We start from the raw sequence: 26,415 nt of genomic DNA, 5'->3' as shown, positions 1-26,415 counted from the left end.
ATACACTTAATATACCTAACCTACCAAAAATCATAGCTTAGCCTAGCCTACCTTAAATGTGCTGAGAACACTTACATTAGCCTACAATTGGGCAAAGTTATCTAACATAGAGCCTATTGTATAAGAAAGTGTTGAATATTTAATGTAATTTATTGAGTACTCTTCTGGAAGTGAAAAACAGAATGGTTGCATGCATATTGGAAGTAGTTTCTACTGAAAATGTATCTCTTTTCCACCATTGTAAAGTTGAAAAATCGAAAGTTGAACCATCAGAAGTTGGAGACCCTCCGTAGCTCTGACATCAAGTGATAGAAACTCAGAGAAGATAAAAAGAAAAGAAAGCAAAAAGGGGCAGTTTTGTGGAGAGGAGTCTTGAATAATTAGGGTAGATGAAGATCTGGGCTGCCTCGACCCTTTGCAGGGCAGTTACAGGACCAGCAAGAGGTGGTTTACCAGAGGCGCCCATCCCTGGGGACTGAGCTCCAGGTGACTGGCCAAGACAGGCTTCTCCCCGAGGGAACTGCCACCCTCTGGGGCCCAAAGCTTCTGCCTTGCAGCCGCTGGGGCTTGGCCAGCCCTTCTGTGGTTATTTGCTGTTGTTTCTCCAGGCAGATGGGGACTGCTGGCTGTTCATCAAGTTAGCAATTAACAAGTAATTCATTAGGTGCCTAATGAACAAATTATTAACCTGGCAAACCATGTCCAGCCACTGACTGGGGAGAGAAATGGCTATTAATAAGGTCTTGGAGTGGCAGCTGCAGTTTAGTGGTTAAGGCACTGGACAGGACCACAGGAGATGTGGGCTCTGGAAGCTTGGGCCAAATTGCTTTATGTCTCCCAGCCCTAGTTTGACTGCTCATGTAGTGGGGGTAACCAGACCCTATTAGTAGGGCAAATGAAATGTCAGAAACTGTATGAATGCAGAGAATCAGATTGTATAAACTCCAAGGCCCCTTAGTTCTTAGTCTGCATGACTCTACCTCCCCAAGCCATTGTAACATATGGGCCACCCCATAACCCTGTAATTGGTAAGTACTCACTCGCTGCTTCAGCTCTTCCTGGAACTGTGCAGAGGGCTGTGTAGCATAGGGAAAATATGTGTAATATGTCCCCTGCTCTCATGGAGCTTACCATTTGGTTGGGGCTACCAGATGTTCATGCCCAGCAAACTAACTAGAGTGTAAAGCAATTTATGATAGGGCCGAGAACTATAGAATTTCACAGAAGAAACAGAATTGTAAACTAGGATGAAGGGGAGGGGCTCACAGGAAGGTAGGAACTTAAAACATGACTTCATTGTGCTTTTTTTTTTGATGAGAAAAATATTATGTGCTCATTCCCCCAGATCTCCAAATGGAGGAAACTGGAAAGAAAAAGGTAAAGATAATCTGTAATTTCATCACCCGGAGAGAACTGCTGTTGACATTGCCTTGTGCATCTGAGGAGGACTTTGACAGGTGAGGTGGTGGGAGGATATTCTAGGTGGGAGGCATGCTTTGAGTGAAGGCTCTGGGTTTGGGGAGAATGTTTGGTGGACACTTCCGGGGATGGATGTGTGGACCAAGCATGCTGGAATAGTGGTCCTGATGCAGAATGGAATCAGAGGCTGGAGCAGGGGAGAAAGGGCTGGAAAGGGCAGTAGGGGCCATTCACCAATGAGGCCAGGGTGAAAGAGGGTCGGGGGAGCTTATGAGCCCAGAAGCCCCAGCCAGCAGGCCAGACACTCTGCTCTTCAATAACACTCATGACACAGTGGAACTTATTGATGTTGCTGCCCCACTTAGCAGAAATCCTGCACAAACCTCTGCAGGAAAAACAGACAAATCTGAGGCTATGCTCGAGCTGCCAAACAGAGCGTGGGGACAAAGGAAGAGGCAGGGTGGGCCCACTTCTGGTTGTTGTTAGGGGCTGTTTCAGAGGTGCCAGCAAGACTCCTCAGAGTAAGGCATCTGTCCTATTTTGTTCACCACCCAGGAGGTGTGACCTCGCTTCATCCCTAGGGCATATCTAATGCACCAGTTTTTTTTTTTTTTTTTTTAGCAGAGAAGTTTATAGTTGAAAAAACTATTTTCTATAAGATAATTAAATAGATAATAGATATTTCTATTATTCCTGTTTTGCAGATGAGGAAATGGAAGTTCAGAGAGGTGAAGGGACTTGCTTAAGGTTATGTAATTAGTGACAGAACCAGGCTGAGAATCCAGATCTTGGAACTGCAAATTGTGTGTATGCATGTGTGTGTGTATGTCTGTGTGTGTATGTATGTATGTAAAATTAGTGGCTCCATTTCACTATGGGGAGTAGTATAGGTTTGTGGTAAAGTGGAGACAGGGGACTGACCTCTGCATTCAATTTCCTGCTCTGATACGTTATGAATTAAAAAATATGAAGAATCTTTTACTTGTTCTGTATTATCTTCATATATCAAATGGGACTATTAGTACTATTTATCTTGCTGGGTTGTGAGGCTTAAATAATATAATACAGGTGATGTGGACTTAGCACACAGTAAGTGTTTACTTAATGTTAGCTATGGGCCGTGCACAATGGCTCACTCCTGTAATCCCAGTGCTTTGGGTCGCTGGGAATTTGAGACTAGCCAGGGCAACATAGCAAGACCCTGTCTCTAAAAAAATAAAATAAATTAACCAGGTATGGTGGTTTGTGCCTGTAGTCCCAGCTACTTGGGAGGCTGAAGTGGGAGGATCACTTGCACTTAGGAGTTGGAGATTACAGTGAACTATGATTGTGCCACTGTACTCCAGCCTGGGTGACAGAGTGAGATCCTGTCTCTTCAAAAGAAAAAGTTAGCTATGATCATTATTGTGTTAACTCTGTGCTCATCTGAGTCATGGAAATAACTTGAGTCTTGTTCCTCAGTTCTCTGCCATTGCCAGTCACTTTGTAGTTAGGAAGAATACATTTCCAGTTCTGCAGGGATTACTTGGCTCTGAGGGGACCAGACTTAGAGTTCCCTAAAGGACTCTGATTAGCCAAACACCCCAGTTCTTTGTTGTCTGTGACAGAGGTCTTGATGCTCACCAGACATTCCATTTCCTCATATCTTCTAGTCCCACTGTTGTTAGACAGGAGCATGTAATTGATTCTGGCCAATGGGCTATGTGTGAAAGTGACATGTATTCTGGCCAGCTGTCTGCACTTCAGTTGTCTCTCCTCTTGCCTCAATGACTGAAGAGGCCTTGTGTTCTAGGTGTAGCACTTTCAAGATGATAATGCATGAGTCAGCCTGGATCTCTGAGTGACTGTGTGGAGCAGAGTCCCCTGCCAAACTACACTGAACATGTTGCATGAGGAGTAAATAAACCTTGGTGGTGTTAACCCTCTGAGACTTTGCAGTAGTTTGTTGCTGCAGCAATAAACTTAGCTTAACCTGGCTTAACTAATACAACCCATTTTTGCTGACTGAAGTCTGATATTTTACATGCATGCTTTGCACTATACAACTCTCCACAGCCTATTATAGAGTGGGTTCACACCCATCATCTTTTTTGATATCTAGAACAATTATGTATATGGAAGTACCTCCTGGGAAAAGCTTAGCAAGTGTTATTTCCTTATGAAATGATTTCTCTAAAACCTCCATTTCTATGTGTATGCATTATCCAGTCAGTCCTTCTCCCCACTACACTATAATGCTACCACCATAGCTTCCAAACATTATTGCACTTATTCGTTTGTACATCTGCCTCCCGCTACTAGGCTGTACGCTTTTTGATCCTGTCTTATTGAAGACAGAAGGCCAGGCGTGGGGGCTCACACCTGTAATCTCAGCACTTTGGGAAGCCAGGGCGGGAGGATCACTTGAGCCCAGGAGTTCTAGACTATCCTGGGCAACATAAAGAGACCTCATTTCTATAAAAAATTTAAAAATTAGGGGGACATGGTGGTGCACGTCTGCAGTCCCAGCTACTTGGGAAGCTGAGGTGGGAGGAACACTTGAGCCTGGGAGGTCAAGCCTAGAGTGACCCGTGATTTAGCCACTGCACTCCAGCCTGGACAACAGAGTGAGACCCTTTCTCAAAAAAAAAAAAAAAAAGAAAAAAAAAAGAAGAAGAAGACAGAGGCAATGTGTCTATGTCAGTGCCTGGAACATAGTAGGTGCTTTAAGGCTGGTGGAATGAATCACCAATGATGTGAAATAGGCTGGTGGAATGAATCACCAATCATGTGAAATAGGCAGGGCAGGTGTTATTGTCCCTGTTTTACCAAGGCACAGCCAGATTTAGGGACTTTACCAAAGCCAGACAGCTAGAAAGTGGCAGAAGCAGGATTGAGCCCCGTCTCCTGACTAAAGAGCCTCAAGTAACAATCACCAGCTGTTCACTGAGCAGGTGATTTTGAGCATCAGCTGAGACGGGATATGTGAGGGCAGTTTGTACAGGGTGAGGAGTGAGAAGGGTGAGACATTCTGATTCCTTTTGCATTTCCAATCTGCAGACCGCCAGTCAGGAGTCCCGCGTGGTGGTGTCAGAAACCGAAGGACCTAACTAGAGCAAGGCAGCATGCTGAGGAGCGGAGGGGATGGAAGTTCCCTGGGGGAGGAGGCCTTGCCTGCCACACCCTTATCTCAGGACAGAAAGGACGCCTTTCTCATTCTCCAGCACTCGAGTCCCATTCATGCTTCTGGGTCCTATCCGAGGGGAGTGCTGGATGGAGCACTTCGCGTGGGCAGTTTGGCGAGGGCTGCGGGCAGCACCTTGTGAGGGGATGCCGCCTTCCTCAGGGCTGATGAGATGTGGGGCCCTTCTGTAGCAGGGATTTGTTTTAATGAGTTGTGAGATTCCCGCAGGGGCTGATGGTTTTTCGTGGCAGGATAAGTCTCTAAGAACCCACTTCCTTTACCCACTCTGCCTGGAGCACAGTAGGTATCTAATGCCTTGTTCCACTGAATCAAGGGGAAGCAGGAAAGAAGGCTCTCATTTGATCTCAAAAGGGCCAGGCCTGTGAAGGGTGTGGGTGGGGTGGGTGTGGTGAGGAACCTGCTGGGCTCCCTTCCTGCTCTCCCTCTGGCTGCATGAATTTCCTGGGCCCATAACGGTGTCTGTCTCAGGCCCCTTGCTAACAGCAGCAGGGCTGTGTTGACTGCTGAGCAGATGACATTGCGTGTGGCTGGCTATTGGTTGCACCTGTGCAGCCCATTTCAACGCTCCCAGAAGGCTCATTAGCAAGCACAACGTTAGCCCTGCCCTCCTGCCTCCCAGTCCTGCAGCCGCTGTGTTGGGAGGCCTGAGGTGACTCTCATTGAGAAATGAGACCATGAGTCCCATTCATACTCCTGGGTCCGATCCAAGGGGTGCGATGGATGGAGTATCAGGTGTGGGCAGTTTGGCGAGGGCCGTGGGCATCACCTTGGGATGTCCTCGTTTCTCAGGGCTGATGGGACGTGGAGGCCCTTCTGTAGCAGGGATTTGTTTTAATCAGTTGTCAGATTCCAGCAGGGGCTGAGTGTTTTTCTTGGCATAATAGGTCTCCTCCACAAATCTCCTTCCCTGTTTTCCTTAGGAAAGTGGGATGGTTTCTCTGTCTTCTGAAAAGTCTTGTGGATGCCCTCACTGGCCTTTTTATTTTTTGACACCAGGCCTCATTCTGTCACTCAGGTCGGAGTGCAGGAGTGCAATCATAGCTCACTGTAGCCTGGAATTTTTGGGCTCAAGCCATCCTCCTGCTTCAACCTCCCAAGTAGCTGGGACTACAGGTGTACAACACCATACCTGGCTAATTATTTTTTATTTCTGTAGAGATGGGGTCTCACTGTGTTGCTCGGGCTGGCCTCCAACTCCTGGCTCAAGCCATCCTCCTGCCTTGGCCTCCCAAAATGTTGGGATTGCAGGCATGAGCCACCATGCCTGGCCCCCTATTGAACTCTTATGGTATGGCTGCGCATAACACAAGTCATCCATGGTGTGAAGGATAGAGGGCTTCTCAGTCACCTCATGGAAGCCCAGATTCTACAACTGGAGGGGATTCAGAATTCATGGAACCAGAACTTGCAGGTGGGTTAGATAAACTTGTGTGCCACTCCAAGTGACTGGTTGTATGCCTAGAGCATTGCATCCAGAAGTCTTACAATATCTGCCATGATTAGGAGAGGAAGTGGCATGTGAATGCTGCAGATTCACCTTCTCGGATCTCATTCGAATCCCTTCTTCATGGTGTGGGACTTCTAAAGTTGGAGATCTATTATTTTGCATTAGGGCCTTGTCTCTCTGTTAACATTTCTTTAAAATGCGTATGCCTCAGAGGGGAGTAACAAGAAGGTATTGAAGAATTCAGTGATTGATTGAGATTGATTGCAAAAAAGGGCCATTATCAGTTTTGCTCGTTCTGGAAAAAGAGTTTACTGCACCAGTATCTCTTAAAATAAATAGATGATCGCTTCCCTTAGGATCTGTTTACAAGACTGTCTTCCAAAGTGGCAGTTGGCTGAAAGGAAATGGGAGAACAGATTCGTTTGGTGGAAGGTGAGGTTGGAAGCTGGAGGTGTCCCCTAGCCAAAGTGCACCCTGCAATGGGAACACCAAGGGGGCCAGAGGTACGGAGGCACTGACTACCTGTGGGAGGGCACAAGGCCAGCTCTACCTTTTCCTCTATTTAGAAGCCACCAGCTCTTGATCTCCCATCCAGAGAGCCTTGCTTGGTTTGTCTGCACAGGACACAGGCTTCTTGTTGGGAGAGCCCTGTATTCCTAGGACGGTTGCTAGCTCTTTGTGGGCCATGCCTCCATTGCCCACTTCTAGGGGGATTGGCTTGGGGACTGCAACCCCTTTGTTTCTTCAGACTGAGAAGTGACGTGGTTCACTGGGCGGGAGGGTGGTGGGCAGGGGATCACACTGCTAATAGGTAAGAATGAGGCAGTGTATTGTGTGGATTGGGAATTCTAATGAGTCTGTCTCCCATGAATGCACTGAGTCTTTATAGAATTAGACTTTATTTTTTATTTTATTTTATTTTATTTTATTTTTTTTATTATATTTTAAGTTCTAGGGTACATGTGCATAACGTGCAGGTTTGTTACATATGTATACATGTGCCATGTTGGTGTGCTGCACCCATCAACTCGTCAGCACCCATCAATTCATCATTTGTATCAGGTATAACTCCCCAATGCAATCCCTCCCCCCTCCCCATGATAGGCCCCAGTGTGTGATGTTCCCCTTCCCGAGTCCAAGTGAGCTCATTGTTCAGTTCCCACCTATGAGTGAGAACATGCGGTGTAGCAAAGACTTGGAATCAACCCAAATGTCCATCAGTGACAGACTGGATTAAGAAAATGTGGTACATATACACCATGGAATACTATGCAGCCATAAAAAAGGATGAGTTTGCGTCCTTTGTAGGGACATGGATGCAGCTGGAAACCATCATTCTTAGCAAACTATCACAAGAAGAGAATTAGACTTTAAAGTCAAGAGCATAAGTCAATCTAGCTTGAATTAAAATAACTTAAATGGTTAAACAATCCTGTGGTCAGGGCTGGGTGCAGTGGCTCATACCTGTAATCCCAGCACTTTGGGAGGCTGAGGCAGGTGGATCATGAGGTCAGGAGATTGAGACCATCCTGGCTAAAACGGTGAAATCCTGTCTCTACTAAAAATACAAAAAATTTAGCTGGGCATGGTGGCGGGTGCTTGTAGTCCCAGCTACTCAGGAGGCTGAGGCAGGAGAATGGTGTGAACCCAGGAGGTGGAGCTCGCGGTGAGCCGCGATCGTGCCACTGCACTCCCGCCTGGGTGACAGAGTGAGACTCTGTCTCAAAAAAAAAAAAAAAAAAAAAAAAAGAAAAAAAAGAATCCTCTGGTCAGGTTGATCAATTTTCCCTAAAGAGAACGAAACGGGAGGAAAGAGAATCTTTATTATGTGGGTCAGTTAGACCCTAGTGAGTCCCAAACAAGTAGATAAGTGGTTTGAAACAGGCTAGTGATCCTGGGACTCAGCCCCTGTGCTAAGGTTATATTGGGTTAGAGGCATCATTTGCCCATTCATTCATTCTACACTCATTTGGCAGTTATCACGGGCCAGCCCCTAAGGCTATGGTGATGAAGAGGATATAGGTCCTGTTCGAACAGAGCTCCGAGTTGAGTGAAGAGTACAGATAAGAATGGGAGATTTCAACAGGATGCAAGAAGAGCTGAGAGAAGCATACACAGCAGGACCTGGAGGCCTCAGTATTCTTACTTGTGAAAAGGGAAAGATCCTTTTTACAAAGAAGTCCCAAGTCACTGGAGTAGCAAAAGCTGTCCCAAGTAGTACAGTGGCCAGGGAGTACTCATCCTGAAACAGATAGCAAAGGGTGGTCCCCAGAACTCACCATGGGATGTGGGCTGCCTGGAAAAGTCAACAGGTTCTTACATCTGCAGGGCATCGCTTACATTTCAAAGCATAGTCATATTCAGTGTCTCATTTGATCATCCTTGTCCCTTGTGACAAGGGCAGGGTAGAGGACTGTTATCCTAAAGGAACTAAAATCACATGGTCAGCTGGTGGCAGAGCTGGTAGCTGAATCCAAGTGTACCTTGCTGGCTCATTCCATGAGGTGAACTGGATGGAAGATGAATTTGGGGAGTTAGGTTGGAGCAGAGCTGAGGAGAGCACTGAGATTCAGTGGTACACACATCCCTCCCTCCCTCTCTCCCTCCATCCCTTGCTTCCCTTTTCTTCCTTTCCACTAGGAAATCCTTCCTAAGGGCTGATCATGGGCACTGTGCTACCCCAGACTGTGCTGAACTCTTTTCTGGGCTGGCAGCAAGTCCGGGTTAAAGCTAGAACTCAAATCCTTGTCCAAGCCTCTTTCTATAATACCGGGTGGGATGTTCTTCCAGGAGTCAGGTAGGAAGAATATGAAAGGCCGGGCCCATCCCAGGGCAAGGGAAGATGGCAGAATCCTGGGCTTCATTGCCGGGAGGAGGGCAGAACGCCTAGCCCAGCCTGCCCCTCCCCTCCCAGGGAGGAGGGACTCACCTGTTTTGTAGTGGGGAGGCAGCAGGTGCCTGTACCCCTGGGAATGTCCCATCCTGGAGCCCACTGTGTGGACTGGACGTGATGGTGACTATGTGACTTATGCTGGGGAGTAGGAGGGGGAATTGTAGCTGCTCGTTATGGCAAGGAGCAGCCTGCTGCCGTTGAAAGCAAACAGCATCCACAACAGCCAGCACTTCAGGGGCAGACATGCTGCTTTCTGCCCAAAGGCCACTGCAGTCCGAGTGACTTCCGGGATCCTCCCCATAAACTGGATCCTTGTGGACATGGGAGTTATGGAAAGGCAAATTCCATATTGGCATAAGGAAAAACCACTCACCAGCCTGGGCAACATGGTGAAACCCCATCTCTACAAAAGGTACAAAAATTAGTTGGGCGCCTGTAGTCCCAGGCGTGCACCTCCATGCTTAACTAATTTTTGTATCTTTTGTAGAGACAAGAGGCTGAGGCAGGAGGATCACCTGAGCCTGGGGAGGTTGAAGCTGCAGTGAACTATGATGGCACCACTGCAATCCAGCCTGGATGACAAAGTGAGACCCTGTCACAAAAAAAGAAAGAGGAGAAGGAGAAGAGCCACTCAGTTGTCCGAGTTATCTGTGACTATAGAATGCGGCCCCTGAGTCAAACAAGATCCTGTCACTGGAGATGTTTATATGAAATTGTCTTTGTTCTTAAAATTAAAAAGTATTTTATTTTATTTTACTGAAGCATTTAAGCAAAAGATCACTCACAAATAGGGGATTTGGGGTTAGGACACCTTGGTCCAGTCCTAGACCAGCAACTTCATGACTATGTGATCCCTGTCACTTAGTGGGACAGATCACTTGATGCCTGGACTATATGTCTTCCCATGTGAGAGACACTGACTTCAGAGAGCTCTTGGGAGGCCCAAGGGAGGCAAACTTGCAGAAAAAAGCACCAAAGGCTGTTGAAAGCTGTGCACTTGCTGGTAGTTTATTATTGTTGTCATGGAGGGCTCCTTCCAACCTACAGCAGGTGATGACTAAAATTCTACCATTAGCAATTCATTCTTTGAGGTTAAACATTGCTCCACCAGCTGGGGTTTCCTATTCTGGAAAGAGAGGATAGCAGGAAAGCAGGAGTGCATGGGGACAGTGCGGGGAAGGAGACAAAATTCTAGATGATGGGAAAAGAAGTTTCCAGAATGAAAGTCAAGGTGAGGGGGTAGGCATACAGCTAAATGTGCTCATCTGGCCAAACTCTGGGTTGGGCCCAGGGAAGGCATGTGTCCTCAGAGAGAGATACTTGTCTCTGTTTTCTAGCCAAAGCCCCTTGGGAGCCGCCCTCTGTGTCCTGCAGTCGGACCTGTGCCTTTTGAGTGGCAGTCCAGCTCAGACCTAGCCCTTGGCTAAATAGATACTGTCTGTGGGAGCTGTTGGGTCTGAGAGCTCTCTGCAGGGGGCGTCAGGCAGCAGGAGCTGGCTCCCCAAGGCTTGGCAGGAGGAGTCATTGCCCCTCTTCCTTGATTCTGCCTTGACCTTGGGTAACCTGGCAGATGGCCAGTGTCTTAAGAGATGTGGTGGGTGTGTGTGCCCAGAAAAGAAGCTGTGAGGTTTCTCCAGGCAGTTTTCTTCTGCAAACACAGCACCAACTTCAGGACAAGGCTGGGGCGTAGCCAGTATGGTGCCAACTACAGAGGGAGTGCAGTGTCACTGGGGCAGCAGGGGCAGACCAGATACCCAGCTAGGATATTTTAGGCTTAGGATAGCTAAACAGAAGGGTGGTTTACTAGCTCAGCTCCTGCTGCCATCAGGCAGCTGTGAAGGGGGAAGGTGAGGAATGAGGTTTCACAGTTTTCTTGGGAAGTCTGGGATTTCTGGTGAAACAGGAATTCAGAGAAACAACCCTTCCCAGGTCTGTCTTGGATGACACAAAGACGATACCAGATGACTTGAGTGCTTTTTCCCTGCCCTCCATGATCCCCTATTGCGGGACAAAGCAGCAGAGAAGCCTGGGCCTGTAGTAGGTGGATGCCTGATTTCTGTCCTGTGAGAGAGGCCGAGTTGGAATTGGAAAGCCCACTGGACAAGTCCTTAGCACTGCCACTTGCTGGCTATGTTTTAACCTTGGCCATATCATGAGTGGTCTTCAACAGTGAGTTTGCTCCCCAAGGCTGGGTGCGATGGCTCACGCCTGTACTCCCAGCACTTTGGGAGGCTGAGGTGGGTGGATCACCTGAGGTTGAGAGTTCGAGACCAGCCTAGCCAACATGGTGAAACCCTGACTCTGCTAAAAACACAAAAATTAGCCAGGCAAGGTGGCACATGCCTATAATTCCACCTACTCGGGATGCTGAGGCATGAGAATTGCTTGAACCTGGGAGGTGGAGGTTGCAGTGAACTCAAATGGTGCCACTGCACTCCATCCTAGGTGACAGACTGAGACTCCGTCTCAAATTAAAAAAAAAGAAAAAGACAGTGTGTTTGAGTTTGTTCCCTGAGAAGGGAAACTAATTCTCTCACGCCTCCCTCCCAGGAATGTTGTAAGGACTTCGAGATCATGGATGTGGAAGATGCTTTGTACAGCCGGGAAGTACAATAGTCACATAAGGTGGTCTTGATGGCTTCCTGTCGGAGCAACTTCCCATCTGCTTCCCCGCTCTGCCCACTCTTTCCAACCCCCATGGGAGCTGCAGCAGCTGCAAGTTCCTCCCTCTCTAATGGGCTACCCTGGGGCTTGTAGGACTCCCTGGGATGGGTGGGGCTGCAGAGAGGTCTGTGAGGCCCTGGGGAGAGGCTGGGTAAAGCCAGAGCTCCACCTCCTGCTGGTGCCTACCTCTAAAGAGAATGATGAAGCACTGAGAACACTGACCGAAATCAATTAGAGAAATCAATGGCCCTGAGTGCAGTATGCATTTCTTCCCTCCTAGCCCAGTCCCACCCAGCCTGCCCCAACAGCCCTGTTCATTCTTTGGGATCAGATGGTTTATTTAAATTCCTGCTGGTCTCCATTCCCAGACTACTGTGCTCGTTCCAGGCTGGGACTCTGGGATCTGGAGTGTGGAGGGAATGTTGGTGAGGGGTCAACCTGCCAGTAGGAGGGAGGCAGGGGCTGGGAAAGCCCATGCATGACCCAGGCCCAGGGCACTTAGCTGGGCACCAAGCTGGGCACCTGATAGAATCCTTTCTAGGCTCTAGACTTGAACTCCAAAGGTTACGCCACACAAAGTCCACAGTAAATATTTTATTTATCTTTTAAATAAAAGATAAAGTGCTTGGCTGGGCGTCGTGGCTCACACCTGCAATCCCAGCACTTTGGGAGACTGGGGGCGGGGGGGGGGTGGATCACCCGAGGTCGAGAGTTCGAGACCAGCCTGGCCAACATGGTGAAACCTTGTCTCTACTAAAAATACAAAAATTAGCTGGGTGTGGTGGTGGGTGCCTGTAATCTCAGCTACTTGGGAGGCTGAGGCAGGAGAATCACTTGAACCTGGGAGGCAGAGCTTGTGGTAAGCTGAGATTGCGCCACTGCACTCTAGCACTCCAGCCTGGGCGACAGAGTGAGACTCTGTTTCAAAAAAAAGAAGGTCACTCTCAGGATATGCTTAATTTTTTTAGAATAAAAAATAAAACAAGGTCTACAGTAAAGTTTTTTTTTTTTTTTTTTTTACATCGTTTTTGAGACAGAGTCTCGCTCTGTTGCCCAGGCTGGGGTGCAGTGGCACTATCTCGGCTCACTGCAAACTCCGCCTCGTGGTTTCAGGCCATTCTCCTGACTCAGCCTCCCAAGTAGCTGAGACTACAGGTGCCCGCTACCACGCCCGGCTAATTTTTTTGTATTTTCAGTAGAGACAGGGTTTCACTGTGTTAGCCAGGATGGTCTCGATCTCCTGACCTCGTGATCTGCCTGCCTCGGCCTCCCAAAGTGCTGGGATTACAGGCTTGAGCCACCGCGCCTGGGTCACAGTAAAGATTTTAAAAGCAATTTCAGGCTGGGCACAGTGGCTCGGAGCTGTAATCCCAGCACTTCGTCAGGGTGAGGCAGGAGGATGGCTTGAGGCTAGGAGTTCAAGACCAGCCTGGGTAACATAATGGAGGCCTCATCTCTGTTAAGTAAATAAATAAGCCAGGTGCAGGCCTGTAGTCTCAGCAACTAGGGAGGCTGAGGGCCAAGGATGACTTGAGCCCAGGAAGTCAAGGCCACAGTGAGCTATGATTGCACCACTGAACTCCAACCTGGGTGACAGAGTGAGAGCGTCTCAAAAAAAAAAAATTATTTTGATTCTCATGATATTTTCACACTGTTGCTGGACAGGGAAGGGAGGAAGAGGGTATCTCAGGTATTCTGAAGGGGAATGTGAACATGTGTGGGCCTGGAAAGCCACCACTTGTTGATACAAGGCACAGAACTGACCAGTGAGGGTTGCTGGATCCTGACTGCCCGAGTTTGAATCCAGATTCTGCCACTTAAAATATGACCTTGGGCGATTGAATCACTTCTCTTGCCTCTCCTCTCTCATTTGAAAATGAGGCTATTAATAGTACCTAATAATAGCCATCGAGTTATTACAGAAATTGAAGGAGTATTAACATGTATCTAGCCGTAAAGTTGGCTACTTTAATTATTATTTTTCCAAGGACAAAAGCTGAGCCGCTAGGCTCGTCACTTTGTCTTGGCCTGGCGACTTTTCCTGTGTTCCAGCATCATGCTGATTCATCCTTAACACTGCTTCTAACAACCCTCTTCCTCTGTCCACACCCACTGCCACTCCCTGTTGGGCCCTCATTACCTCCGCCTGGGACTGTTAAAATCGCCTCCTAATTGGCCCCTGGTCTCTATCCCTCACACAGTTATCAGATCAATCTTCCTAAAACATTATTCTCATCATGACACTTGCCTGTTCAAAAACCTTCAGTGGCTCCTGGTGTGTGAGTCTGAAGACTGCAAGGCTTAGTTCTCCACTTGAGCACCCCAACTGGACCCTCTAGTTCTTCCCCAACCTGTGCCCTTGGCTCCTCCCACCCACTGGATTGTTCCTTTCCTGAGAACTTTCTCTTTTTTTGAGGCAGGGTCTCGCTCCGTTGCCCAGGCTGGAGTGCAGTGGTGGGATCTCGACTCACTGCAACCTCTGCCTCCCAGGTTCAAGTGATGCTCCTGCTTCAGCCTCCCGAGTAGCTGGAACTACAGGTGTGCGCCACCACACCTGGATAAGTTTTTTTGTATTTTTTGCAGAGACGGGGTTTCACCATGTTGGTCAGGCTGGTCTGGAACTGCCAACCTCAGGTGATCTGCCCGCCTCTGCCTCCCAGAGTGCTGGGATTACAGGCATGAGCCACTGTGCCCAGCCTCCTGAGACCTTTCTAACCACTGTGCTCTTGCCTCTGCTGTTTGCTTGCTTGGAGTGTCCTCCTCTGTGCTCAGCCAATTCTACCCATCCTTCCAGCTCCAGCTTGAATCCTACCCCTAGCAAGTCCTCTCCGACTGCACTCCTGAAAGTCAGTGGTACCAACTCTTCCTTTCTCTCACTGTGCCTTTGGTTTTTTCAGTATCTTCTCATAGCTACACGCCTGACTCTATAAATGCTTCCAGGGCAGTGCAAGTCTTGCTGTATTCCCCAGAGCCTTTGGCACTGTGCTGGGGCCAGAGAAGGCATTCAATAAGTCTGTGCTGAGGGATTGATTGTGGGATGCCCTGGATCAGGCTCTGTCCCATAGACAAGGACACTTCCATCTTGCCAGTTCTGTGGCTCCTGACAGTCTTAGCTGGATGTGAGACACCTTCTTTTGACTGCTGGTCGATTTTTATCTCATGGGTCAGGGAACCCTCAGCCTTCTTCCCTTCACAAAGGAATGAGATTGTGGTCAGTAAGCAGTGTGGCCCAGGCCTGGGTGCGCATGTGTATGTGTGTTGGGGTGGGGCTGCAACTCCCTCCCCTCCGCTGGCCCTTCTTCCCTCTCCTGCTGTCCGGAGAACCCACTCCATAGGCAGAGAGGACAAGACAGATAAGAGAAAGGGAAGGAATGGAAGGTTTCGGTGTTCCCTTTCCCTCCCCTGCAGATTCGGACTCTGGGATCTGTGATGGGGAGGGGCTGTGAGCAGGAGGCTCAGCTGCCAGTGAGCTCAGGAGCACTGGAATGAGCCAGGAAGGCTGTAAAAGGACTCAAGGCACTATGGAGTGTGTGGAAGTGTGTTGGTGAGCCTAGGGCTTGCTTCCTACCTGCTAGAGACTTTGCCTTTCCCTGTGACTACCTCTTGTGACATCTGCTCAGTAGTCTCTGTTGCCCTTGAACCCCCGTAGCTTTTTATTTCTGCTCTCATTTGTCCCTTAGGTTTTATTGCCTTGTCACAGGTCCCTAATTCTTCTTGTAGAACCCAGAGTAAAGCAGTAAACAACTTTATATGGGCCAGGCATTGTACTAGCCACTTTGTGTAGTATCTCATCTAATTTCTACAAGGTTGGTTTATTATCTTTTTTAATCCCCATTTTATAGATGAGATGACTGAGGTTCAGAAGTTCTCTTATCTATAAGGTGTTATAGTACGTGTCCAACTGTGTTTCCTCTGTAGATCCCGGCACAAGGCGGGGGGGTCCTTCCTCACGGCAGATGCTCTGGACATACGGGAAGACGCCATTTCGAAGAGCAGCTTGGGTTGAGTGTTGGGGTGGGCAGAGGGTGGGGTGTCATGGGATATGTTTGTATAGGCAGTAGGTAAGAGAGGGTCCAAGGTCAGAGCGCCCTGCAGCCACATGAGCTGAATGCTGGTGGTGACTGATTGGTGTTCTCTACAGTCTTTGGGATGGCTGGGTGGTCTTGGGTCCTAGAAGGGTCACTTACCTCCTGCTACTGGAATCCTCTCTCCTACTCCCATGGGAACTCAGAGCCATCCCCAGGGCTTCATTGCTGCTTTTTCATTTTCTGGATAGGTGGGAGGGGAGAACTACCATATATGATTCAGCGAGTTTCCCTCATTATGCTCAAATGAGGTTAAAAGAAAGTGAAATTCTTTTTTTTTTTTTTTTTTTTTTTTGTGGGGAAGGGGAGAGGGATATGCTGAGCAGAAACTCTGGAGTTTGGAGCCGGGTCCTTGGAAGAGGGAAGGAGGGAAGGCCTGGGTGAGATTCCAAAACGGGTGGTGGTGGAATATCTGGACAACCAGAAGACCCTGGAAGTCGGGGAGCTGAGAGTGGGGAGAACATTCACTTTGGCCAGGCTCCCAGCCTCGGGCCTCCAGGCCCAGACTGCCTGGCAGTGTAATTCCTGTCAAGTTTTATCTTTTAACCTACACTTATCCAAAGCCAGTTCCTTACACTCCCCAATTTTTGGAAACAAAGCCAAGAGACCTGGTCCGATGCGAAGTCACTTCCCAGAACAGGAGAGGCTTGGAGGAATGACAGGGAGAGCAGGCCTAAAGGTGGCTTTCCACAACTCCAATCCCTAAGCCCTCTGTCCCAGACTCGCCACTACCCAGCTAGGGCCTAGGATCTAAGCAGGCACCACTGGATGGCTGGAGAAGATGGAGGAAGGAAAGTCGATGCCGCAGGACGGGCCACAGGAAAGCGGAGTTCACAGGAGACCCGCTCTCTGTGCTTCCAAGGCCAGGAGCAGCCGCCTTCCCGCCCAAATCCGCAAGATGGAAGTTGCTCCCTCTAGCTTTCCCAATAGCTAAGGCTGCTGGTTTTGTGAGTGACCCATCCCTTCTCATCCAAGTCGATTTCTAGCATTTACTGGATTCCAGAGTCTTGTTATTTAAGAATGCATCTTAACCGGTACTACTGAATTCATCTTACGCGCAGCCCAGACTCAGTTTTGGGCAGCACGAAAAGTTTCCGAGGCGCTGCGCGTACCCCACCCCAGTACACCGCGTGTGCAAGCCGAGCTGCGTGCGAGGAACGTGGCGCCAAGGCCGGGGGATGCCTGGTAGCTCCCCGGCATCCCGGGTGCCCGGCTGCGTGGGTGTGAGCCCTCGCGTGAGCCCGCGCCTCTCCCGCTCTCGCCGGAACGTGACCGCAGCCGCACCTCTCCTCCAGCCCTTTCCCAGCTAGACGCTTCCTTTTTGATCCTTCTGGACGTTTATTGTAAATTCTGTGACTAAAACACGCCGGTGAGCCTGGCTCACCGACAGATCGATCAATCGCCCCCTTCCCGGCTAAGCGGGGAGGAAACACCCCACCCCGGAGCCTCGGGAGCCGGGAGCTGCCTTGGGACGAGCTCCTCGGAGCCCAACAGGCCGCGGAGCCCCGGCCCGGGTCCGTCTCCGGGCGCTCCTGCCGGGGTGGGGTGCAAGCCTCTGCCCGATCCCTCTGGGGCGACTCGGGCAGGTTCGCTGGCCTCCGAGGAGGTGGTCAGGGCGCCCTGGCGCAGCAGGCTTCTTTCCGAGCCGGGGGAGGGGAGACCGACTGGGGAAGGGGCGTCTCGAAGGGGTGGAGGCCGGAGCGGGCGGGAGGGGAGCGCGCCGCGGGCGTGAGGGCAAAGTTCCCGAGGTCCGCGCGGAGAGCACACATGTATGTGCGCGCGGGGCTAGGCCGGGGCCAGCAGGCTGCACTGGGGTCGGGGGCGCGTGTGGCTGGCGCCGGAGGGTATACTTCCTTTCCCTGGCACCAACGGGGAGACGTTCTGTCGGCCTCGGCTCCAGGGCGCAGGGACGCCTCAGCCTACGGAGGGTGGAGCCCCCCCCTCAGACCCCGGCCACCAGGCTAGGATTTTTCTAGCGCCCTGCCCCCCGCGCCCCCGGATGGCTCGGGCGCCACGGACTCCGCGCCCTCCAGCCTCAGCTCAGCTCCCCAGGCTTCCCAGACCCGGCGGCGCAGGGGGCGGGGGCAGGGGCGGGGGCAGTGGGGGTTGGAGGGCGCAGCCCGTCCCCAGGGTGGGGAGCGCTGCGCGGGGAGGAGGAGGAGGGTGCCGACGCTTGGGTGGGTTCGAGCCCGAGCCGTAGCCGGGGGAGCCAGTCAGTTTCCGGCCAAGGCAGCAGGTCAGTCCCAGGAAGGGCGGGCGATTGAGCCGAGGGAGACGGCAGCTGGGCTCTCCTCTCTGCCCGCGATTCCCGGCGCCTCCGCCACCGCCGTGTCGCCGCCGCCGCCGCAGAGCATCGCCGCTCCGCCGCGCTCCCGCGCCCCGCGCGGCCAGCCGCCTGGGAGCCTGAGCGCCGAGCCCGGGGCGGAGGAGAGGGGCGCGGGCGCGAGAGCCGCGGCGAGGGAGCCGCGAAGGGGGAAGGGGGCGGGCGGAGGGAGGAGCAGGGAGAGTGGGAGAAGGGGGAGGGAGAGAGGAGAGCTAGGGAGAGCTAGAGAGAGCGAGAGCAAAGAGCGAGCGAGGGAGAGGAGAGAGGGAGAGGAGAGAGAAAGACACACGCACGCAGAGACACACGGTCACTGGAATTCCATTAGAAAAAAGTGAGCCGAGCAAGGGTTAGCGGGAGATTTTTTTTGAATCTTGTCTTCGTCTTGGTGCGAAAGAAGCGACTCCAGTCTCTCGTCCTCGAAGCTCCGACTGGATTGTTCCTGGGCGCTGACACCCGTCGGTGGATTTCATTCCTATTTGCATTTTATTCCGACCCCCTCCCTCGCCGCTTCCTTCCAGCCCTTTACTCGCAAATCGCCTCTCTCCCCACCTCACCAGGCCCCTCCTGGGAAGCGCAGGGGAATTGGACCCGCGGGGACTCACGCATTCCCGGACGATTGGAAGGGAGGGCTGACCCCAGGACCGGGCTCTTGGCTTAGAAAGCCGATACACAGATACGCGTATATTTGATTGTAGCGGGCAAGAGGGGCGTCGAGAGGCAGCCCACCGCCCTCCTCTCACCCCACCCCCTCCAGCCAGAGGCGAGAATCGCAGGACTCGGGATCTTCATCGGGTGGACTAGCTGGGATCTCCGCATTGGATTTGGGGCTGATTACCACTGGTTGACTATTATTGTTGTTGTTACTATTATTTTTTTTTACCCAAGGGAGAAAGACAAAAAACGGTGGGATTTATTTAACATGATCTTGGCAAACGCCTTCTGCCTCTTCTTCTTTCTAGGTGAGTACCTGCGGGTGGCGAGCTCAGGGAGAGGCGAGAAGCCGGGGAGGCTGGGGGCGAGCTGAGCGCCGGCGGGGGGCTGGCGGGAGGCCGGCGGGGACCGCGCGCCGTGGAGCGAGCCGGGCCCGGCGCTGGCGAACCGAGCGGGGCCGGGCAGCGGGGACGCGGACGAGGGACCGGAGCCGCGGCTGGCTGGCGACGTGGGGAAATCGGAAGGGAGACTCAACATCCGAACCGGCCCCACAGACCCGCACACACACACACACACACACACCCGCGCTCGCTCACAAGCCAGTATAACACTCATCTCCCCCGAAATAATGGGTTCGAATTGCGGCAACTTAAGGAAAAAAAATATCCAACTCTTGATCTGCAAGGAGGGAGGGAGGGAGAGGCTCCGTGGCGTGGAAAGAACAGTCCTGCCAGGTCCGTCTTTCCTGGTCTGCTCCCCGAGTCGGTCGTGGTGGAGGGCGCGGGTTTCTCGGGCGGCTACTGCTTGGACATCGCGGAGTGGGGAGGGAGCGCTGGCAGTCACTCCCCACCTGCCAGCCGCGCCTGGCAAATGCAGCCCGCGTCCCCAAGCCCTGAGCCTCTAACCGGCGGCTCCACTCCCTGGAACACTTTTCAAGTTTCTCCCTACCCAGTCCCGAGCCAGATGGGTGGGCGGGAGCGGAGGGTTGTGAGCAGCCGTTCCCGGCCTTCCCTCCTCCACCTCTGGGGGCCGCGGACCCCCGTGACTGGTGGGAAGAGACCGGAGGGTGGCCAAAGTTTGCTTCCTCCGTTGAAGAGGGTGGGAGGCGAGGGAGGAAAAACGGGTCTTAACAAAGACCACTGCTCCTTTTGTAAGAGCCCCCCTCCCGACCCCGCCTCCAGGACTGGGAGGAGGGGCTGCCTGGCGCCCCGAGCCCCACGCAGTTTCTTTTCCACACAGAATTCCCAGCCCCTCGCTACCTTAGCTTAAGCTAGGTGAACTCTCAGCTGCTTAGGAAATGGGTCTAGAGAAGGAGGGAGGTGAGGAATCTCCGGAGGGAGGTGAGGAAAGGCGGGCGTTTGCAAGGCTGTGCACCACCGAGGTCCCAGGCAGGGCTGCTGCCAGGGAGTAGATGCTCCCATAGAGGGAGCTGGGTAACTACTGCGTGTGTGTGTGTCTGTGTGTGTGTGTTTGTAAGGAGCACACGTCTGCTTCAGTGAGGGTGCACTTCTACCACCTTGGCTTGCTGTGTAGCCAGTGTTAAGCCAGGCTGCCCAGCCGGGGTCATGATCGCACCCTCTCCCTCCAGCAGGGGATCCAGGAACCGGAGTGGGGAGGTAGGAGGTGGTTACAGGAGGATGTGTGTGGTCTAAGAAGTGCCCACCAGACTAGGATAAGGGACCGGAGTCATTGGGTGTCCACACAGGCTGTGGACTCTCTGCCTGTCCCCTATGCTTCCTGCCAGGTGCGAGTCTCCAAGGGGGCAAGGCCCTGCTCTGGTGTGTGGCCTTGGAGGTCCTGCCTCCCTCAGCCAGAGGCAGCTTCTGTCTGGGGTGGGAGGGGCTCATCGAGGAAGCTGGAAGGTGCTCTGGGCCGGTTGTGATCCCGAAGCCCTTTCTGACAACCCTGGCAAGTGGACTCTCATTCTGAAGGGGCTACTATAAAATCTGACCTTTTCTCCCACCGCTGGCTTGAAAACCCAGCCTTCTGGGTCCAAGCATGATCAGGGCCAAGGGGAAAAAAAATTGTATTTCAGGCAAAGCAGCCCGATTGTCTACTGCTGAGCTGTACACCCCAGGATGGGCAGGGCTCCCAGGTGTGGGTACCATCTGGGGTCGGGGGCTGGAGAAGAGCAGTGTGGGCCCCTGGTCATTGCAGGCAGGCTTTCTTCAGCCAGGCAGGCTGAGGAGTCCACCTTTCTCCTCAGAAGTGGGTGTGTATGCGTGTGCTTGGGGGATGATAAGAGAGGCCCACCCCAATGTCTGCAACCCTGGAGGCTGAGTGTTGAGAGGTGGGGGTGAGAGCAGAAGAGCAGCAGGCTCAGCATCCCCTTGGATCACAGCCCTTTAGTTTCCTTTCCTGGAGAAGTCCCCTTCCAAAGCTGGGCTGAGTGGAGTGACCACAGGTATTGAAAGACTCTGGGTTAGGCCAGTGGAAAGGAAGGGATGGGTTGGTGTTTAGGAGACTTCAGCCCTGGGGCCCTTTTCCTGGCAGGGAGCTGGTTGAAAATTCCACTGGGTGGGTGGCTGGAGGGTAGGGGGAGGTTTTGCTGGGGCTTGAGACTTGGTAGTCAATTTCAGCTGGGGGCAGAGGCCTTTTGTGTGCCCCTACACTGAGATTCTGAGTGAGGTCTGAGCTGGATAACCCTTGGTGGAGAGAGAGAGACGCCTTTCTTGCCAGTATCTTGACCTCAAGTGCTGACCCAGGGAGAGAAGGAGATGGGGAAAGTGACTCGGGCGGGGGTGTTCTAACTGGTGGGATGTTGGATGCAGTAGGGCAGTTGTAGCTCTGTGTCACTTCTCCACCCCCCTCTACCCCCGTGTCTTGTTGGATCAAAGTTTTCTCCTAATTTAGGATTTGGAAACATCACCAGGATACCCCCTGCCCTTCCCTCTCTTAGGATTCTTAGCTAAAGGCTGCATGCTGCGTGCTGTAGGGATTCCTTTCTCTGGCTAGGCTTGATTTGTTCTGGGGGTCATGGAATGAACTAGAAGAGTCAAGGATGGTTTGGTGAATGGATGCCCTGGCCCTTCGCAGAGTGCGTCCCTTGCCTGGTCACACGAGCCAGGTGGCAGGACGGGGGAAGCCTTCTCTTTTGGCATGGGAGCCTCCCTAAGATTGTGTAAGGATCATCCTGTGGGGCCCTAGGCCTCAACTGTAGGACAAGCAAAGTAAACGTCCTTGTGGCCTGAATCCCCTGGGCTAATCTGACCTTTAAGCACGCTGTGAATTCTGTGCCTACAGAAGGCTAAGGAACCCAGGAAGTTCCATTCCCAGGCCCCCTATGACAGTGCAGTCTTCGTTTCAGTCAAGGTGGGAGGGCATTAGCCTATGGGGAGGCAGGGGGTGAAGTCAGTGGAGGGCCCAGGGCTGTGCTGTTCCAGAGGCTTCCGCAGGCTGGTTGGGGGCCGCAGGTGCAGGTGAGGCCGTGTCAACTCATCTGCTCTTGGGGGCCCAGCTGTACCCGGGTCCTGCTCAGGGAGGTAGGAATCTGCTGAAGCCGGGAAAGAAAGATGCTGCCTCAGCTTCTGTGGAGGACACCTCTCCAGCCTTTGCCCGGCCTCAAACTCCGCGCTGATTTCTTCTCTGGTCTTGTCTCAGCCTGGCCGCATCCATCAGCCTTCCTCTTCTGGGGCAGAGGTCTGGTCAGTGGGAGAAGGGCACGTTTTTCGCTCTGGGCCCGGAAGAAGCCTTCTGTACCCCAGGCCCACCCCTACTGCTCTTCTCTGTTGCCTCTTGGGGGTGGGTCTCCCGCCCGCCTGGTCCTGCAGGGAGTGGATGGATTCCTGTTACCCGGGGGCTCTCGGGAGTGAAGGCCCGCTGTGCAGCGCGGTGCCCCTAGGTGTCGCTGTCTCCCTGCGGTAGCGCCCCCCTGAGCAGGGCCTCCCAGGGGAAGGCCTGAGAGTGGCTTTTCTGGGTAGGGATGGGGGATTCTGCGGTATTGAGGAGGGGACCTCTAGCCTAGGATTTTATTATGTTCTAGAGCTAGATGAAGTCGAGGAAGCCTCCCAAATTACTCTTTGGGTCCAGGAAAGAGCAGTCATGGCTCTGGGCCCTGGTGCGTGCTTTTCCTGGGGGCAGGATCTGGAGTTAGGGGCTTAGCAGAGGACAGGGGAGCTGGGAAGACGATGTCTGTGTCTGGAGGAAACCATTTTAGGAGCTTGGCTTTGAAAGGATCAGGCGAGCCTGTCCTGCCGTTTATCTCTTCTTCCTTGTCCCCTCCCTCCTGAGGCACTGTGGGTGTGGACACTGGGGCCAGGATGGGAAGGTGGCCTGATAGGTGGTTGCACATTGGTGGAGGAGCAAGGTTCCATTTGCAAGGCTGGGGTGCGAGAAGGGGAGCTTTTCCCTTTTGCAATTATTTGGCTTTTGGAAGGAAGAACAAAATGAGACAGAGGGGAAGGGGGTTTCACAGGAGGGTGGAGAGGAAAGAAAAAAGAGGAAAAAACAAGGCCATTCAAAGATAAGAGGTAAAAGGTGATAAAGAAACAGACCTCTTGGGAGACTGTTAGCAAGAGAAGCGCAAGATACAGCCAAGCACAAGCCGAGCTCGAGTGGGGAGGAGAGAGCAGGGTGCGCCGGGGGCATGGATGCTCCCCAGGCTTGACAAAAGCATTTTCTATTGGAGGGAGCCGGGGTGGAACTCGTCTCGCGGACGGCGAGGGTTCAGGTCTCCGTCTGGTGTGAAGTTGGACTGGAAGGTGTGGAGGGGTGAGGCGGGAAAGGGGTAGCGCCTCCTTCTTGGGCTTGCCGGGACAGTAGAGTTAGGCTCATCTCTCCCTGTGTTGTCTCCCTGAGTCAGAGTGAGAGTCAGAGTGAGTACACTGGGAATCTGAGGGGTCGTTTCCACCACTATGTGTGACCTTTATTTGTCATCACCCTTCTTCGGGCCTCAGTTTCCCTAGGGTAAAATGTGGGGTTGGACTCTGGTGTCTATAAGGTCCTAACAGGCTATGACAATGAAATGACTTGGCACTGCTTCCAAGGCTTGGTGCAGAGCCATGGGTGGGCCTCTGGCTGGAGGTGTATTGGGGTTTATAGGAGGCCTGGGTGGTATGAAAGTGAGATCTTCCCCAGACCCTGCAGTCCCCAGCAAGCTCTGCAGCCTCCAGCCAGCCGTGCAGTCCCCAGCTCTCTGCTGAGGCTGTGACATTCTCATCTGGGCTCCTGACGTCTTAGACAGTGGTCTTGAGCCGGGATCTTCCTGGCTTTATTGTGCCGTGCTCCTAGGCCCAGGGCTGCTGCTGAGGAGGAATGGAGTGCAAACGGAGAAAACTTGCTCGTCTGTCCAGGGGAGGATGACGCCTGAGTTCTCCCTCGGGTGTGAGGAGGGCTGCCCACAGAGTCGTCTTGGTGTGCTTTGGTGTGAAATGGGTGTGACGTTCCCAGCAGGGCCCAACCCCAGGCCTCTATCTTGGGTGGGAGATTGTGGCGGCCGTCATTCATGCTTGTCTTCCCTCCCCACCACCCAGACGAGACCCTCCGCTCTTTGGCCAGCCCTTCCTCCCTGCAGGGCCCCGAGCTCCACGGCTGGCGTTCCCCAGTGGACTGTGTCCGGGCCAATGAGCTGTGTGCCGCCGAGTCCAACTGCAGCTCCCGCTACCGCACGCTGCGGCAGTGCCTGGCAGGCCGCGACCGCAACACCATGCTGGCCAACAAGGAGTGCCAGGCGGCCCTGGAGGTCTTGCAGGAAAGCCCGCTCTACGACTGCCGCTGCAAGCGGGGCATGAAGAAGGAGCTGCAGTGCCTGCAGATCTACTGGAGCATCCACCTGGGGCTGACCGAGGGTAAGCCTGAGCGGGGCTGGCCCAAGGGGAGGGGGTGTGGCACAGGTGGAGAGGACGTGTGGCGGGCCAGGGGTTCAGGAGGGAGGACTAGGTGATGGGGCGAAGTGGCCAGCTGTCTGTGTCTACCTGCTAGGGGAATCTAGAACCCAGAGAAGTCGCCGCCCCTCCAGGGAGGGTGGCATTGTCGGAAAAGGCCAGGAGAGACAAAGAGGAGGCAGAAGCGACAGCTGGAGAGGAGAGAGGGAGGTGGTGGGAGGAGGAGAGCACAGGATGGAGGAAGTGGGGTGAGTGGGGTGGTGGAGGTGGGCAGGGGTTGGGGAGGAGCAAGACCACGTGATTGAAGCAAGGACAGTGTGAAGCGGTTCCAAGAGAAAGTGAGGGTAAGAGTGACCAGGCAGAGATGGATAAGTGAGAACCAGGAGAGAGAAGGGGCAGGCTGGGTGCAGGCAGAGAAATCAGCCACTTCAGCTGTCACAGCTGCTGCCCTGCCCCGGCTGCTGTCCTGCCCTGGGGCTGATCCCAGAGCTGGCTGCCCCTACTCTGCCCTTCTGGCTCCTGCCTCCCTGCTTCCAGGACACCAGCCCTTCATGTGGCTTCTGCACCCCAGGGCTGGCCTGTCACCTTCTACAGGGCTTGGGGCAGTGTGCAGGCAGCAGGCCCCACATCCTTTGGCAAACCTGCCCCTGAGTCACAAAAGTAGAGCCTATAATCCCTCCGCCAATAACATACTCTCACGTCCCCTTCCCCTCCAGACCTGGGTGTGGAGGATTTGCATCTATTTAGGAGGTGGGTCACTGTAACCAGTTTATTAATTGAACGCATGTTTATTGAGAATGTATTGTCTGCTATGTTCTAGGTGTTGTAGGAACAGTTGAGGGCAAACTGGTGCAGCCTCTGGCCTGCAGCTGAGTCTGGGTGGGGTGTGGATAAATAAGGGGGCTTCTTTCATTTGATGGCTTAAGTGCTGTGAGAGGGAAGACACAGGGTGTGATGGTAGCAGCTTGGAGGGGGCGTCCACGCCCTTGCTGTGAAATCTAAAGCATCTTCCTGGAAGAGGCAGGCTTCAAGCTGAGGCTGAAGAGTGAGTCAGAGTCACGAAATGGAACATAGGTGAAGGGAGGCAGGAAGAGTGTGGGAGGTGGAGGGAACAGCATGGAAAGGCCCAGTGTGAGAACCGAACCTGTTTACAGAGCTGCAAGTGGCCTAGAATGGTAGTGGGTGGCAGGTGGTGTGTGGCGGCTGGTGGTGGAAGTGGGGAGGAGAATTAGGGGCAGAGGGAAGGATCCCTGAAGGGTTTTAAGGGCGATGATCAGATCTGTGCTTCAGCAAAATGTTTCTGTGGTACCAGTGGAGAGAGTAGATTAGAGGACTGCCCAGAAGTTGCTGCTGTGATACAGGCCAGGAACAGCTGTGGCAGAACCAGGACAAGGGCAAGGAAGGAGAAATGGGTCTAAGAGCTATTTATTTACGCATTTATTATTTTTATTGGGGTCTCACTATGTTGCCCAGGCTGTCCCAAACTCCTGGGCTCAAGTCATCTGCCCGCCTCAGCCTCCCTAAGTGTTGGGATTACAGGTGTGAGCTACCACACCCAGCTAATTTTTAAATATTTTTTTTGTAGAGATGGGGTCTCGTTATGTTGCACAGGCTTATCTCAAACTCCTGGGCTCAAGCAGTACTCCCACTTGGATTTCCCAAAGTTTCAGGCTTACAGGTATGAGTCACTGCCCCCCCGGCCCTCTGAGAGCTATTTAGAAGAGAGAATCCACAGGTCTTGGTGACCGACGGGAGAGGAGAAGGTGAGGGGAGAGAGGAGTCAAGGAGGGCACCCAGTGTCCTGTTTTAGGCAGCTGAGCAGGTGATGGAGGCCTAAGAAGACTCAGTCCAGTCTTTGAGTGCAGAGAGGAGGGCAGGGGGATGGGGAATCTATTTTGGGGCCCGTGCCTTGTTGACCACACCCTGC

The 26,415-nt window shown here is 52.7% G+C and overlaps 1 protein-coding gene across 3 annotated transcripts in view; it reads left to right on the top strand.

Moving 5' to 3' along the window:
- Positions 1-18,232: 18,232 nt before the first annotated feature.
- The window catches only part of GFRA2 (GDNF family receptor alpha 2), a 100,094-nt gene continuing 91,911 nt past the window's right edge, over positions 18,233-26,415 (top strand). For 2 of the 3 annotated variants that reach the window (XM_031935843.1, XM_031935842.1), the window contains exon 1: positions 18,233-18,974. In XM_031935843.1, coding sequence (XP_031791703.1) covers positions 18,935-18,974 — 40 coding nt within the window. In that variant the 5' untranslated portion in view covers positions 18,233-18,934. Of the gene's footprint in view, positions 18,975-24,137; positions 24,453-26,415 lie in introns of all 3 variants that reach the window. The other variant, XM_023216648.2, reaches the window with a different exon arrangement.

This window comes from Piliocolobus tephrosceles, chromosome 7 (assembly GCF_002776525.5).
Source record: "Piliocolobus tephrosceles isolate RC106 chromosome 7, ASM277652v3, whole genome shotgun sequence".
Classification (NCBI taxonomy): domain Eukaryota; kingdom Metazoa; phylum Chordata; class Mammalia; order Primates; family Cercopithecidae; genus Piliocolobus; species Piliocolobus tephrosceles.
Note: the sequence above shows the minus strand (reverse complement) of the source record. Positions and strands in the feature narration are given on the sequence as shown.